The 19,458-nt window shown below is 41.1% G+C and overlaps 1 protein-coding gene across 3 annotated transcripts in view; it reads right to left on the reverse strand.

Moving 5' to 3' along the window:
* LOC106647988 (facilitated trehalose transporter Tret1-2 homolog) overlaps positions 1–19,458 on the reverse strand; it is a 55,215-nt gene that overhangs the window by 4,000 nt on the left and 31,757 nt on the right. For 2 of the 3 annotated variants that reach the window (XM_023462005.1, XM_023462006.1), the window contains exon 3: positions 61–168. In XM_023462005.1, coding sequence (XP_023317773.1) covers positions 61–168 — 108 coding nt within the window. Of the gene's footprint in view, positions 1–60; positions 169–16,468; positions 16,699–19,458 lie in introns of those variants that run through there. The other variant, XM_014364577.2, reaches the window with a different exon arrangement.

Raw genomic sequence — 19,458 nt, forward strand, 5'->3', positions numbered from 1 at the left:
CATCGGAGCGTACATCACACGGCTCTGCGCATTTAAACACTAACATGCAATGGCACTCACCTGGGACATGTGCTGCGGTCGATTGGTCGTCGATGCCATGTGGACTACAGTGGCTCGGGGCACTCGAAAGCCTTCCTCGACTGCCGACTCGTCTGGTACAGTAGTCACCTGCAAACAGCCAGAGAAAAATCCGTAAATACATTTCCAACTTTGTTTTAAAATAATAGCTGTGTATCTTTCTGTGTGCACGCGTATGTCAACGATAGGCACATCTCCATGTGTGCATTTTTTTCCGCCAGCTTTACGGAGCGTTTCAAAGCGAGAATTGAGTTACGCCGAGTATTCCAAAAATATACAGACGAGGATTTTGAATGTGTCATTGGTTTGAATGGTAAACAGATTGTTTGCCAATGATGCCGATTTTATCGAAATACGAGAGAGAGAAAAAAATACAATTTAAATACTCTTCAATGCGATGGAAAAAGGTCATTATTGTATCAAGCATGCGAAGGATAATGTTAATTTTCCTTAAAAATGTATGATTAATGGAGAAAAAGGTTACGAAATTGTTATTGATCGGAGGCAAGGTGCGCAGGATACTTTCTTGCAACACTTGGCCTAAACAAAATGAAAAATTGTTACAAAAAAAACTCGCTTCGGTTATCGAGCAATATACTTTTGACTTCTATTCAAACGCGAGGAAACTTTTTTTCGATATTATTTGTTCGCTGACTGTAATATCGATAAAAAAAGAAGCTACTACTATCGTTGTTCAACTATTTGCATATAATGAATTCATGCCTCTCCGTTATCGTTCGCTGCCTAGCTTCATTCTGGTTTGTCTCTTAAATTGTTGATTTTTTTCTTCGATACGTACTTCTATTCAAAGAAAATATAAAATGTATAAAACGTCGTGCGCACGACCCGAGTCAGTTTTATAGTGGCGCCTGGGCTTATGCTGCGCAACAGAAAACTCAGACTGTCATTAATTCGCTCTATGAGCTCGTTAAAAGAGACGTATTTATTTATGTATTTATGAAGGCGCTTGCGATCAGTCGCGTGCTAAAGATCGATTATTATTTCAAGACTCGCAACAACGTCGTCGCGCTTTACATGCTATTGACAAGCATTGAGATTATATATTGTCGATTCATTAGAGAAATACACTGAATCTACTCGAGCGTGTGTGTCTCTTTCTCGTAGTCTTTTAACGTGTGTCTCGTGCGATAAGTGCGTTTTTTTGCTGCACGGAAAACAAAAACAACTGTTAACTGTTTTTGTGACTGTTTTTTCTCTTCGATAAGACATGGACATTTAGTTATTATAGCTGAAATGGCTCGAGGCGTTTCTAATGTTTTTTGCGCGTGAAGTTTTTCCAGGTGAAAAATAACAATAATCCAAATTCATGCGTGTATGCAGCGTTGACAGGGCTCGAGAGAAAGTAAGCAATAGCATTTAAATTAATCGCCTTCAAAAGCGAAGACAGATACGGCAATGGAAGAAAGCAAAAGAGGTCGAAGGGGATGAAACGAGGAAGGGAGGGCGAAGGGAAGAGGTAGCCGTGCCAGTGACTAAATTGAATTGCAGTTGCGTCACTGCATTTAATGAATATGTAATAGCAGAACTCGGTGGCGCGCGAACGGCTCTGCCACGTGAAATATATTATAGCGATTCTTGATCCCGTTCGCGTTTGCTTGCAGTGTTATCTCTGCGTTTCAGAAATGTACACGTACGGCACTCGCGATGAGCTGCTAAAGTCGCTGCCGCGCGTATGAATGTGTGGCTCTATGGGTGTGTGCACCGCGAAAACCAATCAAGTAAATTTCGACAAGTTGATTCCGAGTCTCAGCGGCTGCTGCACTCGTGCTTCTTTGGATCGATTTACAAGCCCGCGATAAAGTTGAATCTCGTAGCAAAGAATCCGCTCAGACGCGCGTATCGCGTCACAGGCTTTAATATAAGCAGACGCGCCCATTTATTTTCTTATCTCTATTATGTACTTGCACATGTACACAGACCCGGGCCTGGCCTGTAATATAATGTTTAAGCAATGTCATGGCTGCTTATAATAGTGGCGTCTCTCTACTTGGTGACGTGAAACGGCGGGAAATACGCGCACCTAAGAATCTCGGTGATATAGCTCGAATAAATTATCCGCTTCATTATAGCGATGTGTATAAGGCAGCGGGAGTAACGGCTCGAAATCTCGCGAAAATAACAAAACTGCAACTTTCAATAGAGGAAGAAAAAGACGAGAATTACCGCCTTCGGATTTGCGCACTGCTCGTGTGCTGAGTTGCCGCGCGCTTTATTGGGATCATAGGATGCAGAGCTTAATTGCAGATTTCCCAGAGATAGCGAGCCCTGGCACTGGCGATCGATATATATTATGCTGCATTTATCAGCATTTGTGTGTTATAATGCAATAAGGGAGCATCTACTTGCTCCTCCTGATATGCTGATAGCTTGCAATTTTTGCCTCTTCTCCTGTATTACGTATAGTGAGAATTTGGGAAGGAAAATCGAGCAAGTTTTCATGTGATATCAAATTTATAAGCGATCGATTCCACGCATGATTTTTCAATAAAGTAAAATTTTTTGTGGGAGCAAAATGTAACATTAATCAAGCGTATACTCGAGCAATGTACAATTAAAATCGCATTTTTCTGAGCAGGCTAAAATACAGAGGGAGACAACGCCGCGGTGCCCGAATTATCCAGAAAAGCTCGATTAGCATAATTTACTTTGCATCAAACCCGAGTACAAGTAACAAATTTTATCTTTCCAAGCGACAGAAACGTTATAGTGAGATGAACAAAAACAAAACGTTTTGCTCGGCTCTGCACTGATTATTTAATATGAGGAAACGCGACCTCACGTCTGTATACTGCTAACATTGCAAAACAATCGATTCGATTGTGCCTTTTTGTTCTTTTCGGTTGAACTTTTTTCTCCTTTTTTATGTACAAGTCACTGAAAAATTTCAGTTGGTTCGAGTTGTGCTTTCACTCGAGCGAATTGTCTGCGAGTATGTATACGAGCATATAAGAGATAGTTAGTAAATTATGTAGAGCCGATCAGGTTGGCAGAGAGTTTCTTTGAAAGAGCACGGAGTTTGAGCCAAGGCCCACTTTGTATTTCCATGGGACTTACTTTCAAAATTTACTTTGCTAATGGTTACATAGTAGTACGAAAGGAGGATATTTGAAAAAGCAAAAAATCATTATAATAGCTTGATCTCTCTCGTTCTTTCTCACCTTTGGTTTGCCATTAATTTAACGCATCTTTAATTATAACTCGAGCAAAAAAAAAAAAATAAAACGACCGTCCGGTTATAAATGTAGTCCGTGTTTTTCATACATTTAACGCCAAGTCTGATTATTGTGTGTCTACGCTGCGAATAAACATTCTATGTTCTGTTTTGCATGCTGTTCTCAGCAATCGTATTTATACCAGATAGTGTTTTGGGCTTGTCGATGTTTTTCCCTCGGACGTAAGAAAACTTGTCCGTGTACACGCGTGTATACACGAGAGAGCAAGTAATTAGCAGAAAAGAACACAAGGCGCGCATGCTACTATTTGGTGCCACTTGTTAATCGCGATCGATTAAACTTTGCTGTTGTTGCCATTTTTCTCTCTCTTAGACGCTTATTTAACTGTAGCTGTTGTAAGTACGCGTACAATAATATGCTAATTTATCAGTGAGGTTATTTATCTCTCTCTCTCTCTCTCTCTCTTTCTCTCTGCACATGTGTACATAGGCATTTAATTCACAAACGTTTGACATGGCTCGTGTGTGTGTGCGCTGTATATACGCACGACGGTCATTTCAACTATTAAATTTCTGGTCAGTGAGTTTGCCGCTGTGCACGCATGATTTGCTAATCGATAATCAAATGAGACATTAATATTCTGGTTAATTTTCTTCTATGCTTGCATAAATTCGCTCGCACTTTCTTTCCACGCGTATAGTTCGAGGGCGATATTTTTACGTATTTTGACTTTTAACCCTTGGCCCGCAGTAATCGTGCACATATAAATTTATGATCGATCCAGCAGCAACTAAAAATCACTCATACTCAGATAGACTTTGCTTGATCTTGCGGAATGCGATTGTCCGGTCACGAGTGTTCGTTGGAGCGAATGACTAGCTCGGTTGAATACTTTTTACATACGATATCGACCCGAGCGCGATCGCATAAGCTTTGTTTTTCAGCGCAACATATTAAACCCCCAAACACAGGCTGAATTTTTACTAAATTGCGCCATAAATCATAGTGGGAAACGCAGGCGTTATCAATTTTTTATTCACGCAACTTTTTCTACTTGAGAGAGGGGATCAGAGATCGTCCAAGCTTTTTCGAGAAATTTTGCCCAAGCTCTAATGGAAAACGATATTCTTCGAATTTCTCGTGCGAGCAGCTTCTTCTGTGATATATGCGCGAGCCGGCGGAGATGCTAAATCAAATGCAGCGTGGCATGTATTCAGACTGTAGGAGCTTTTCGCAAGCTCGATATTCGCGCGTGCATAAACAGACTTGGCTGCGCTCGAGCTCGTTATCTTTTTCCATAGAAATGTATAAATAAGCGACTGCGCAGAGAGGAACTACTCGTCCATCAACGACTCGTTTCTTTTGGTATTTCAACTACGAGCTTGAAAAAAAGTCAACTGGGCGCGTATGCAAACAAATCGCGAAAACATCCATTTCTGTGCGCGCGCGACTTCAAATAGGCAAGAATTTTCCCACGATGCTGTTTTGGCAAATGTCGCGCGCACGAGAAAATGAACATGTCATATGCGCGACGCCCACCGCTGCAGTCGTGTAATGAAGCCATTGCGCAGGCAAGTTGTTGTTGCGTGCGCGTCAATTAGCGTGTCTTGTCCGATAATTCTGGCATTATCGACCCGCCAATTCGATGCTACCGCGCTTGAGCGTAACGAAGAAAGTTCCTTGCTCCGATGTTTTAAGTGAGGCCACGCGAGCGTATATACAATTAGCTTTCATTAATCTTCATTAAAACGAGCCGCTGTCGCTACCTGTTTCTCTGTAAGTCTGTATACGCGCGAGTCTGTGCCAGTATTAAACATTTTCCAAGTTCGAAACAAAAATATCGATATCCAAGCTGATTAATTTAGCTTTTGCTCCGCTTGCCCTGTGCGAAAATTACACTCTATTTGCGCGGATTAATCGATGGAAAATATATGCGGTGTACACGAGTCGGCCGAGAGGATTGGCTTATCTCAGAACGAGATCCCTTGGTAGTCATGCGAAAGTAACGCGAAACGACCGGTTATGTGTTTGTATACGGCGTTTTACTTTTTTCTTATTTCCAGAGATTCTCAATTAATCAAGCATTTCCCGAGCGAATTGCTGGGGGTTCATCTTCGTACGTACGCGAGGTTTTTGTGGTTTGTCCTCTCTCCATGCGTATCTCTGGGTTTTGTACGTACTGCTGGGTAAAATTAATTACTCGTCGCCTGCATTCAAAGAAATTTCATGCCCTGAGTTTATATATTAGCGCACTCGACTTCTCTTCGTCTTAATTGATGGATTCTCAATGACAATCCGATTTTATACTTATGCGCAGTTGGTTCGATAAAAATGATTTTCATATAGCTTATTTTTGGAGCGAGCTAAGATAATCTTTGCATACTTATGAGAGGGAGAGAAAGAAAGATAGAGAGGGCTTTTTCAGCTATCAGTAATTTGTGATCGGCGAAGTGTCAGGGACTTATCGGATTATTTATTGGTTATCGTTAATTGAACGCGACGTAGTTGTTACCTCAGAGTTTCCAAATCCAATTAATGATATTTTTTTTCTCTCCCTGAATGCTCCGCCTTTCTCGATGCTTGGTCAATGGTGTATTATATATACACACATAATTTCCTTGATTCGGGCAAAATACCGTTCCGATAGTGTAGCGTCGTGCCGGCATTGTCATTTGTAATATATATGCCAAGTCGAAAAAAATGAAAGTGTAAATGTAGTCGCGGTAATTATGATGTCTCGACGCAGGCGCAACTTTATTTTACGCAACATCTCGAAGCGAATAAACGATCGCTGCGAGCCAGGGATACACAAAAGAAAAAGCCAAGGGAAAAAGTCTAAAGAGTATAATAATGTATGCGCGAAGGATGTTTGAGAAAGAAAATTTACCGAGGCTCCTCGCGCACGCACGAGCATAAATGTCTATGGTGTGTTGGCGCTTGCCCGAGCGGAAGCCCTGCGCGTTGCAGCACTCGGACTCACGTACGCGCGCACACGAGCTGTGATTTCTCCGCAGCAGTCTCGGAGAAACATCACGTGTATAACGCACCATCTACGTTACTTGTCGTGTGCAGCGGTGGTCTGCACTTTTATGGCTCTCATATACATATTATCATAACCTTCGGTTTTTTTGCTCTTACTCTTTCGGTTAGGCGACAGAAGAGAGTAAAAGTTTTACGTCAGAACGACGGAAAAAATAATCTACACGTGTGCCTTGTGAATTATTTCAAACAAAGTGCAATTCAGTCCTTCCTACTGTGGAGCATCGTTTATAAAGTTTACTACACTCTCGTAAAATCTGAAGCAAATAATTGTATGTAATGTGCCTAGGTCTTATTTATGAATCATCGTTTACTTTATATAACTTGGATGAAGCTCTAATCGAGTTCATAAGTCTGTTATGATATTTTAATTCGCTAGATACGCACGCAACTATCTAACCGACGTTAGGCTGATGAAAAATGAATAGCTTATTTTTTCAAGCTCATTAACAAGTTGTAAGTAGCCGCGCTTGTTCAATTAATTCACCAAAGTAATGTCAATGACAACACTTTAGCCCCGGACTTTCTACAATTTATTAATGAGCCAGTACGATTGTGATCGATGACGATCTCGCTTTCCGATAGATATATCCTAGAACAGGACAAGCTTCGCAGGATACTTTTTTTTTCTCAATTTTTTTTGTCACGGATCGAAAATTTAGCCGAGACGATGAAGTTGGCTTTGTATTTTTCGAAGCAAACGCGTGCAGTACTTTGTATCGTTGGGGCCATCTTGCCATAATGGACAAAACTTTGGAGCTACGAAACTATAGTTCTTGAACGGAAGCTTTGAAAAGAGTCGAGAGAGAGAGAGAGAGAGAGAGAGAGAGAGAGAGAGAAAGTTTGAAACTTGCTAAAAAGTCTATACTGACTTCTATTTTTCATATGATTAATCTTTTATCGCAACGACTAGTTTTTCTCTCTCTTTTTCTTTTTTATAGCTAGAGAGGAGAGTATCGGCAATTATTTGTGTAATAAGTTCTAGGGACTCGATTACTTTTCGTTCTCGAGAATTATCGCTGAGTCGAGTGAATCGGTACAATCTCAAAACGCGCTTCCCCCGATGGGATTTAATTATCAGCTGCGCACGGAGTACACACAGCGGCGATATAGGCGATACGAATGTCGTAGACTCGTGAATTCGTATTAAACATTATATAAACTCGAATTGGTCCACGCCCCTTGCAGAGCGCGGCGAAAATTATCGATTTAGCAAGTTTGCGCCGACTGCAGTGCGCTCACAGACGAACTGCATAGGCAGAAAATTCGAGCTTGGGCTGCTTCTGTTGCTGCTTGCAGCATACCTATTTCACCGAGCAGATGACTCTCAACAAGGTCGATCGGCATTTAATACCATTACAAGCAAAAGTCAATCGGATCAGGGGCGAGCAGTGGTGCATTAGCTTCCACACGCCAGCGCGCGCCTCGACTATTTGATTTATACGCTCAGGAGTAAACAACGAATTCTCTACCGTGGAGAGATCTGTTTGCATTGATTATAATAATATTAAGTTGACGATTTCTTTTTTTTCTCTTTTTTCTTTCATTTTCGACCATATTCGACTCAAGCTGTTGTCGATTCTTTATCCTCTTATTATCTAGGAATATTTTCCATACTTTTGGGGAAATTTGTTTTAAATTTATAAAGGAAAGTTAATTATTTTCATCGATTAATGAAAAAATTAATTTACGCAGTCGAGATTAATATCTTGGACGTCCATTAGACACAGGAGGGCAAGATTGATGTCAAATAACACGTGAGATCGAGAGCGTCGTAGGCTTTTTACTCGAAAAATCGTCCACCTTGCGAGCTTTTATTTTCTCTCGTTCTTACGGATCCGCAAAAATTTCAAGCTCGACCAGAGGTGCATTGGACGACAAGATTTTTCCTGACGTTCACGGCGACGCCAGCTTCATCGAAGTCCGATAAAAAAGAGGCAGAGCAAAAAATAAAAGTAAAGTCGACGTGCGCGTGGGTATGAAATATATATGAAAAAAGGAAAATGCAAATATATATATATATTAAAACGTACACGCGCGTAAATAGAGTCGGGAGGAGTTTTCGGGTACAACTGCGTCGGCGGCGGTGGCGTATGAACGCCGAAGCTTCACATATATACACACGTAAATATATCTAGGTCATCGATTTTCCTTTCTCTCACTCTCTTGCATTCGAGCGTATTGCAATATAATATGATTAGATATATCCTGAAGAGCCCGAGAGACTCATATCGAGAGGAGCTTTTTGGGGAAACAAACCCACGAACGAACGAACTAACGCACACAGCTGCTACAGCTGCAGTGCAGGTATAGCTATAGATTAAAGGTACGTGGCGGCGCATAGACTTTGGAAAGTTGCAGCCCAACGCAGAATGCAGTTTAGAGCTCTCTTTGATAATGTGTCACGTAGAGCATTCTGACATACTACTGGTTTTTCGCGCGACTGCGAGACCGACTACCGGTTTTTTTCTCTTTTCAGCTCTCTCGTGGCTGGACGACGCCTCTAACAACACAGGCAAAAGTCGCGAAAATTACAATCGGTGCAATTAATAATAAGCCGCGAAGCGCAGAAACGCAGGCGCCTGAGCATTATCATCGGGCACGAGTACAACGTACACAACGGCTAGAGCGCACGATAGGTAACGCAGCTTATTGTCAACGATTCGCTCGGAGCGAGCCTCGTATTCCCACGGAAGTAGACGAGGCAGTGGAGGCACGCACGCTCTGTACCATGCAGCGTGCAGTTAGGCCGCGCCTCTGCATGCGGACTACGTAGCTGCACTGCAGCCGTGAGGTGTGAGCCTTTCGTCATTAGCAACGTCGTGCCCGTACCCGTGTGTATGTGCAGTACAGTTTCTGCACTAGAGCACGCGCACATGACTCGTCGCCGTTACTAGTCGTCGATTTGCAAGCCAACAACACGACAACAACAATGACAACAATAATAAGCGTCTGATCCTATTGTCGCGTAGCAGCTGGAACAATCACTTCTGCAGGCTACATGTAATGCGTTTACTTGTATTATGCAGTCTCTCGGATTTCAATGTGCACTGCCGCCGCTAAATGTACGCGGATCATTTTGATAATTTTGTAATAATATGCTGCTCCGCCGTCGTCCCGAATGACGACGATCAACTGCAGCTGATACAGTGTACGAGTCGAAAAATCAAACATTTCGATGCTCGATTTGCATTAAAGCGAGGCACGTACGTAAGACGATACGATGCTTTCGATTCAATCGACGCGAAGAAGCGATTAGATAATTATTAACAGAACGGCTTATCCTCGCGCTCCGTATAGCCCGTGACTTTCTCTCGCGAAATTTTTCTCTCTTCATATTTTGCTTTACGCAACGACGCCAAAGAAATTACGGAGATTCTTCGAGGTCAATATTGCCCGTGCTTGCAGTAAAGCGAGTACAAACACACTGGCCGGTCGCGAGCGAGCTCGCCCGAGCGTGTGTTGAAAAAATGACGAGCAGCCAAGGAAGTGGTCTATCGGCATACTTTCGTACTCCGCCTATGCCGTGTATCGCGCAGGCAGACATTCTGCTTGTCCCGCTCAAAAAATCATAGCTTTTCCTATCACCTACGCGGACCGCTGCGGCGTGTTCCTTCGAGTCTATCGAAAATGCGCGCCAACTTTTTCAACACACATTTGGTTGAGCAATCCTTTGCGTGTGCACCTTCTCGACCTTTTCATTTTTTTTTTTTTTTTTTTTTTTTTTTTTTTTTAAAAACCTAANTTTTTTTTTTTTTTCAAGTGACATTTGCTCAAGTCTGAGTGAAATTTACTTAAGCCGAGCCGCCGCGCCGTGGCTTTATAAACGCCGTTCGTTCGCGATGGCTCTCACTCCGCCGCACGCACTTCACTCTGTATGTAAATGCGGCTTTATATGCATGACTCCTATTTTTAAAAGTCTACTCTATATACGCGAGCGACGCTCCTCTCGCTGTACATGTATTTATCTTCGTCTTCAATTATTTCTATTCGGAAGAGGAACGATGCACTCGTGAAATTCTCGATAGGACACGCGAGCGAAAATCTTACATTATTCCAAACGTACAATTTCCAATGGGATGTTTTGCGGCCGATAGTTAAAAATTGCAATGTATTTTTCTGTATGGAAATTCCTCTCGCTGCAGCGTCACGCGAACTGCAAATCATCCGAAGCAAAAACGAATCGATCACGTTCTTGAACGTACTCGTGCCGACAACTTCTGCAAGTCTGTATATTTTTTCAGATCGAAAAATAGATGTTTATAAAATCGTTTCCGAAGTACTTCTAATAATGATCCATGTTTGTTGAACCACGTTTGAAGATTTTATATATCTGTGCACTCGCCCACGCGCTCACAATGTGCCAGCTGTACAATTATGTACAACCGCAAGCAGGTTCAGAGAAAAAATATATATCAAACGCATATGTGTGAAAAGCTTTTTTATTTCATTTCCAAGTGCGGTAAAAATGAATATTTCGGGCGATATTTTAATAGCGTTTACAGCATCACTGCTTTTCAGTATCTTCCAGCGAATCATACTCGTGTCACGTGAAAGCCGAAAGTAAAGCAAATAACACAAAAGTTGGAAGAAAAACGCGCCCGATATAATCGTAAATGTGAGACTTGCCATTCGTTCCATTCAATACATTTAATTTGAGTTTTTTTTCTCCATCCGGAGCCATTTCGCCGGAAAAAGTTGTCTAATACGATGGCGAAAAACCCAGCAGGATGACTAAAATAAAAATAAAAAAAAGTCGTCGCTGGAATTTCCAATCGAGTCGCGCAAGATGCCCGTTCGTGCGCAAGGATTAAGGTTCGCGCGCGTTTCTACGTTTAATAGCCCGGGGCACGTGATGCGCGCCGCGCCGCATCGGCACACAACAAAACAGCATCTCGCATTGTCCCTTTATTAGCTCTCGGCTGTAAGAGGCGACGACGCCGCGCACCAACGTTTCGAACAATAGACGGGCCTAGTGCAACTCGACTAACTTTATGTTACATGTGCTCGCGACTCGTATATGAGATCTCCTATCCTCTCTGCGTGTCCCGCGCGAATCATCTTTAAATGCCTGATAATTTATAGTACCGCGCATTACTTTGTATTTTTCTTGTTTACCGCGAGGATGCAGAAAAAAGCTTAATAAATTGATTTTCAGCGTGAAAACTCGTTATTCAGCGGCAGCGCCAAGTCATTAAGATAAGAGGCCGCGCGCGATCGTGCTAAAAGAGCGTCCGAGCGCGAGTGAAATGACAAGACGACATTTTATGTGCTGCAGCCAGACGTTGCCACGCGCCAAATCGACGATCTCTGCACTGCGAGCCGCACTCTGCCTCCGCGTAAATATAAATATAAATATAAATATAAATTTTTCGATCAAGTATGCGCGTGCCGCCGAGACGTGTGAACTGTCCCGCGTGTGTGCGCAATCGATGATCGATTTGTCGACGTTGTAATATGCAACTCGTCGCGACTTTCTGTCTAACTGTATACGCTTAAAATACTTTCGTCGTTATATAAAATACCGAGTGCGCTACTGCAAGCCGATATGTGATATTGTCGACGCGTTGAACGACAAAAAAATTTCCATAGTGTCGCGACTTTGTGGCGCTTTGCCTTAGTTATAATAATCTAACGCCATTTCAAGGTCTTAGATGCATAAATGTGCGCGCTAATCGGCACAGAGTGAGAGAGAAAAATAAATGTATTTAGACGGCTTCGGCACATAGTGGCTATATCCGATAGTGAAATAAATTAAATATCCTGCAAGCGAGTCGCGTGCACGTTCAAGCCTCGCCGAGAAAACTTTTTTCTATTTTTTTAATAAAAACAGCTATAGCCTTCACCTATCCGAGGAAAATTGCCTGAAAGTATACCTACTTCTCGAGAGTCCATCAATTTCTTGGAAAACTATTCTTAATATGTGTATGCACAATATATATTCATCAAAATAATTATTTGTTCTATTAATTATGAACGTGCGTAACGAGTGCTCTAAGCATAGATGTCGACTCTTGTACGAAAAATATAGCTGCTGCGATGCAGGTATTTCTATAAATCAAACGGGACGAGTTTAATTTGTCTGTAAAATCGAAAATCTTATAGGTTTATCGTCCGATTATAAGCTCTTAGAAGCATTTAGATCAACTCACGCATTTCAGTTTTTATCGCGATTTATATCTTCCCCAAGTAAATACTTTAAGTAAGAAAAATCTCGGTAAAAGTGAAAAAAAAAAAAAAACAACTGGAATTCACATTAGAAGATGAGAAAATTCATACATAATAATGGAACAGGCGCGTACAGCATGCGAGAATTTCCGTTCTTTTTTCGATTCTTCGCTTTATGTACCTGAAACCTCAATTGATAGGTATGATATGTAGAGCGGATAGGCAACCATCTCTCTTACTCTCTTTTTCTCTCTCTTTCTCTCTTGGCTCCAAAACGGAAACGTTACATGCATTTAACAAAGTAGCGTTTGAGCTCGTTAAATTAAACTAACTTTGATTGCTCGCGCGCACTCTCTCTCTCTTTCTCGCTTTTTTGTTGCTTTAACGATTATTTGCACTCGTAATGTTGAATGTTTACTGCAACACCGCCGGTAAACATATCAGATATTGATGTTACATCTGTGCGTGCGTCGAACAAAATTATTATTCCCGACTCGTTTTGCCGACTCCTTTTGCTCGGCTCGCTACTCGAGTAGCTACAATTCAGCACGCACTAAAACTTATAGAAAGAGAAAAAATAAAAATCGAAACGTGGCCGCGCATGCCTCTATATAAAATATGCAACGAACGAGTTTTCTCTATGGTCAGGGCCACGAGGCAGTGGCCGTAATCTCGCGCGTACCTCGATGATCCACGAAATCGGCGCAAAAAAAACGACCTTACTCTTCGAGATCTTAATTTCTCGAATTCGACAATCGCCTGGAGGCATTCTCAAATGGCTGCCGCTGCCGTTGGCTGGAAAAAATTGTTGGTATGCGAACGAGTCGTGTACGTGGGTGGATTCGCGCGCTCGCGGCACCTGTTTAATACATTACATATGTAAAACTCGTTCGACAGGCCGTATAAATGACCATTAAAGCTTGGGTGCAGACACGCGAGGAGATTGAGATTTTCTCGGACGATAAGAAACAGTGCACTACACTGAGCAGTGAGCTAAAAGTGTTGGGTGTTTATACACCCTATCGGAATTTATGAACGGCGCTTACGGCTGATGATGGCAAAGCTTCCGCGAGTTTCCGATCGTTCGTGCCGCTATACAGGTCACAGCAAGGACGCGGCTCAAGATTTTTCATGGATTATTCGGCGCGCAAACGCCCGGCGAAAGATGTGTCAGTTGCACCTACGGCCTGGGCAGGCGCAACGCACAAGGGCGCGCGTTATTTCCATTCGACAAAAAGACAAATGTCCCCGCATGCATCTCGTATGCCTACACATGTCGGATGTGTATTTTAGTCGTGCGATGCGCATCGGTGACAGTAATGAGAGTATATACACAAGCGAGTAGATGGATATAGAGACATTTGAATGGGATCTTTGTATTATGCACATGTACATTGTACACAGTGTGCCGCTCGTTGAAAATAACGTCGACGTAACAAAACGGCTCGATATGCTTTACTACTAAATATACGTACTTCTGCATACTCGGCTGCTTGTAATTGTACTGCGCGCAGACACATAGCTACTATAACAGTACTAATAACGTAGTTTATGGTTTCGCAGTTCTCGACGCGACGCTAAATACCTTCTTATGTAAGCAGGCAAAATTAACGATATTTTTATTACGCGCCTCGTTTACGCAGCCCAATCGTCGCCGTCACTTGGCATTATTGTTTTTTAACAGTACGCGAAGCTTTTAATTTTTCGTTGCGTCGCCTTATCGCCGCCCAGCGACTCGATGCACACGAGCAGTCGCGTAAGAGCGATGATCTTTCGAACGACCAAATGCCACCGTGACAGATAAGATGTAGAGCGTGTGCAAACGATGCTCCAAACGCACCGGATGTACGAATATATAATTTGTACGAATTCGAGTGCGCGTACCTCGACTTCGTATGCTTTGTATAAAGTGCTCGTATTCCCATTTATTTATTTATGCGTTTTCTGTTTTGTTTTTTTAATACGCCGCTCACGAGCGCCTGAGCCCCCATAAATCTTGCGTTAATCGCGATGCGTGAATGTATAAACTTGGAATTGGAACGATGAGCTGCTTCAGCTCGTCGCACGTATGCATAAACGATGCCTGATAGGCGATGATTTTTTTATTATTATTTTTGCTGCCTTTTTCTTTTACTTCGCACAAAGTCGAGCGCAAAGAGGAAGAAAACGAGTGCACAACTCGTGTGAGAACGTGACAAAAATTCCCTCAAATTTTCTCCATGTCGCGTACGTACATCCGATCCTAACGAATGGATCAAACTGTAAAACAGCTGTTGGTTGGAGATGATTAAATAAGAGTCGGACCAACGTATGTGCGCGATTTTGCTGAATGAAGCTAATTCCTCGTGTTTGTTTTGGAATATGAGCTAGTGTCGCGCGCTGCATTTGTCTTAGACTTTCCGAGTGTGTGAGATTCTTTAACTGACTCACTCATCGCGAAGATGGATAAAGCTCAATTTACATTTCATTCATTCGACGCAGCCCCAATCATTGATTTTTGTCCTAGATGATGAAGAATTTTTATTCGTCGAGTTTTGTGCTGAGGCATGAAAATTTCTATTAATTCCCTTCTACCCGTAATCTAATCATGTTATTTAATTTAAAATACACGAACTGATCTAATGAGTCGTTTTTTTCTGTTGCAGGTAAGCTGTTTTTCCATGAGTAATCATAGTTTATTAAAAAATTCGAACAAGCTGAGTACACATTATCGTTTTGTATGTGAAAAAATTTTGAAACCGTAAATTAAATATGCATTTGAACAAGGTATATAATTTTATCAAAATTCTATACACTAGCTAGGCAAACAGCAGATAATTTAACAAAAATATCGATAACGAATGCAACCACGTGAAAGAGAGATGAAAAAAAGTTTGAGCTGAAAAGCATGTATCTAGTTCGATAGTTTTAGTAAATTGATTACGATTCACAATATCAAGTCACCCTTTCTCATTAGCTAATTGATATGTTCTCTGTGCAGTGTGCACCTTACTAGAAACAAACAAACGCGCACATTCGCTAATTAACATTAGTGCATGTGCACTTTTGGCGAGTGATTTGACTTTTCGTGTGCAGAAATATCGCTACGTTTATCAAACAAAGTTTCTTTCCTCTTTCCGTTGCCTTTCAGCGTTTTTCGCTCATTTACATATTAAAAATGATCTGCGGAAATGAAATTCGATATTCTATGTGTGTGGTGCATCGCGTTGCGGATATAACATTGATTTCATTGCGAGTTATTTTTTGCTAATGAGGTAATAATGCATGAATTGCTGCCGATGATGGTACCTCAACTTGCAAATATCTAATTTTATCGTCAGTATCGTCCACTACGCACGATTTTACATTCTACAGAATTCTGTGCATGCGTTATTTTTATAGACAAGTTCAATTCTCATAATACGATTATTATTTAACGTATACGCATTAACATCTTATCTTTTAATTCCCTTTTTTTGGGGTACTATTTATGGCATACAGGCAATCTGGACGGTGTAGCAGTCATGTAAATAAAGACACATATACGTAAAAAAAAATTAATCGAGTGAAAAAAAGTAACGTGATCGAGTTGCTTTGGCTCTCTGACCTCAAAAATGTATAAAAACAACAAAAATGCGGTTCAATGCGAATGATGTATCGAAAGATCGACAAAGTTGCCGCTGCGGTATGAAACTGACGACAGACGAAAAAGACAAAACAGGAATTTAATTTTGAAATTTCTTTGATGCGCGTAGATATCGTTGTCTACCCTTTTTTTGCAAAGTTCATTGCACCATAAAAAAATCACTCTATATTCATTGCCTAACGTAGCGCGCACGAGCTGCGTGTATTTTCTACAAGTATACTACGATAGATTTTAATTTTGAATGAATCGCTTGGAAAATGCTGCACTTTAAAGTAAAGCGATCCTCTGTACACGTATTCTCTTTTATTGTCATTGATTTCCGATTTTTTTTCTTTTTTTTTGAGCAGTGAATGTATATTCTTACACTTTGCAAGCTGATGACAGCAGCTTTATCGGCCTTTTCGTAGGACATGCTTGCAGGAAAAAAATTCTTGTCGTCGATTGTTGTATACTTTCACATCACCAAAGGTTCAAATCACTGAGAAATAATTGAAAAACTCAACGCTTGTAACACAAAACACTGAAAGACCGAGTTTGTTTTTTCAGTTTAAAAGACTCATGATGAGGAGTGCGCGAAATGTCGAACCGCTGCGATGGTCATCGCAGTCACTACTGAGCTGCCTTCTCGACGCAGCGCGCGCTCTTTTTCAGTTTCAAACTCCGACTTGTCTCTCTCTCTTTCTCGCTCTCCCCTCTTGTATTACATTCGTCGTCGAGTCTGTGTACACATGCCCTCTTCGCGTGTATTATTAGCGCCATGCGTCGACTTGGCTTGCTCACTCGCGCCAACACATCATACGTGCGAAGCACGTGGACCGGCTAAGCACGTGTTATAATATTATGTGTCAAAAAAACAATGGTGGGAAAGACCATGCGAGTGATATACACAAGTATTTTATCGTTACTCCGATTTATACGCGAATGTAAACACGTTCATTCGGATTGTTTACTTCCATCTCTAAGGATTGTCCTTTATTCTACTTACACATGCCAAGAAAGCCATACAAATCGTTTAATGATTTGAGTGCGTTTGAACAATTTTATCATTATCTATTCGCCAATCAAACCCGCGATTCAGGCGAATTCCCAGTGGAAATCGCGAATTATGCCCAATCATGCGGCTTCGGCGTATAAATAACTTGGATATTGATTTCGGATATTTACGCGTTAGCGACAATTCCAGAATCGAAGAGACGCAAAAAATGACAGTTTTTACTAACTATAACGAGAAATTTTAATCTTTCAGATTTTTTTACTAAAATTAATCATCGAAGCGCTCATCCGATAACTCGTTTTCTTCCTTTCAGCTCTGCACACTTGCGCTCCTAAAGTCTTTTCTTCTCAGGGGACTCGTATTTTTTTCGAAAATTATCAGTCTCCGTTAAAAGATTATAAAATCAAATTTTTAGGCTTACTTTTAATGATATTATTTTTTTTTTGCCATGGAATGAATAAAATAATTAGTTGGTCTCAACAGTTGGGACGTGCAGGGACTAATTGGAAAAAGCCAAAACGAATCTTTTTTTCAAGCGAGCCAGAGAGATGAGGGATTAATGTGACGCACTGCACTGCTGCTTCGTTTGAGTTTTGTCTGGATAATGTAGAGAAAAAAATCGACGTCCAGGATGCGGGAAAATAGCTTTTGCTCGACTATTTCTTGCTAAAAATTCAAGAGGAAAAAGCGTGCACGTGCCGCCGCATAGTCATTAGTCATATTTTTTCATCAACTTTTTGCATTACACTTTTCGTTATATCAATTTTTATTTACTTTTGTTGTCTCTATGATAATAACAATATAAAAACCATCGGCTCAATTTACGAAGCTTCTCATATTTTTGATACGCTACAAAATAATCTATAATAACGTTTACAATATATAATGCATAATAATGTATTCAAGACTCTCTGTGTGGCATCGTATTTGATGTAAATCAACACCCGAAAATTAAGCAATTTGAGTTTTTGCCGCTTTTGTTGTCGGACCTAAACACTCGGCACAGAGGAAAAAAAAAGAGTAAGTCACGCGTTTAAGATGATCGTGTTACTATTATACACACTAAGGAAGAGACGAGTGTTTTTTTTTCTTCTCTCGAGACTGTATCTCGATTATAATATGGTAAAGCCCTCGGGTTACACACTCTCGGGCACACAAGCTCACACACATGTGCAACAACATCAATCATATTCGTGGAAAATAAAAAAATTTAGATCACGAGCACTTATCAAAGAGCCATGCACACAGGCGACTTTTCGAAATCCGCACAACACCGCATCGATGTAATTCCAAAGGCGAGAATGTCAAGGGGGAAAAAAATTAATCCTTAAACGTCCGTTACGGAACGCATAAAGTCAAAAACGGCCATTGGATCGGTGCATCGTTTTTCTTATAATGATATAGAGAGCAAACGCAACTCCTATTGACTAATTGACATTTTTTTCACTTATAGATGTACTAAAGTAGATAAAATATAAAATACAAATTAAGTCAAGTAGAGATAATGAGATATGTTTAAACAGTGTATCCCGATAAACCTAAAAGCCATACAAACATGAGAAAACAAAAAGACTACAAGCACGAGAAAGGCTTACAAACAGACACACAAGTTTATTATTATTATTATTATTTTTTTTTTTTGAGCAGAACAAGAAACAAGTTTCGATGTTATCAAAAGACTTTTCGTCCGCGCTTATATCTCAGGTCATTTTATTCTCAAACAGCCGAGTTACGTAAAAGTTTATCTCATTCATAGAAGATATTTTCGTATTTAATTCAAATCCACACTTATAGTTGAATTCTATAAAAGCAAGAATTGCAGCAACAAAATTTAATCGTTAACAAAAACAGCATACACTCGTCGAGAAATGGGTAGTTACTCTCAATTCAGCCACACGTTTCATATACGTATTCCACCCACGTCCGGACTGTGTGCGAAGAGTACTCGTTGCACATTTCTCGGTGTGTTTTTTTCGCTTTTTACTACTCGCACACGAAAGGCGCGAAACCGAATTTGCCTAAGGGAATAAATAGAGAATCGCATCACCTTCCAGACAACTTTACGAAGCGGATGAAAGTGTGTGTAGAGAGACAGACGCAGACGGAGAGAGCGAGAAAGAGAGAGAGAGAGAGAGAGAGAGAGAGAGAGAGAGAGAGAGAGAGAGAGAGAGGAAGGAGAGGGACTGTGATTTATGAGAAATGAGTTTGTGTGTGCGTATCGGTGTATGCGTATGTGTAGAAGGAGGTGCAGCGAAGGACGGAAAAAGCCCGCTCGAGCTGACCCGTGAGTTTATTTATCGTGTCGCAGACGCGAGTGTATTTTTCAATGCTATGTGCACTTCAGACACTCGGGGGAGCAA

The sequence above is a fragment of the Trichogramma pretiosum genome, unplaced genomic scaffold (genome assembly GCF_000599845.2).
Source record: "Trichogramma pretiosum strain Unisexual culture from Peru unplaced genomic scaffold, Tpre_2.0 scaffold27, whole genome shotgun sequence".
In the NCBI taxonomy this organism is placed as follows: Eukaryota; Metazoa; Arthropoda; class Insecta; order Hymenoptera; family Trichogrammatidae; genus Trichogramma; species Trichogramma pretiosum.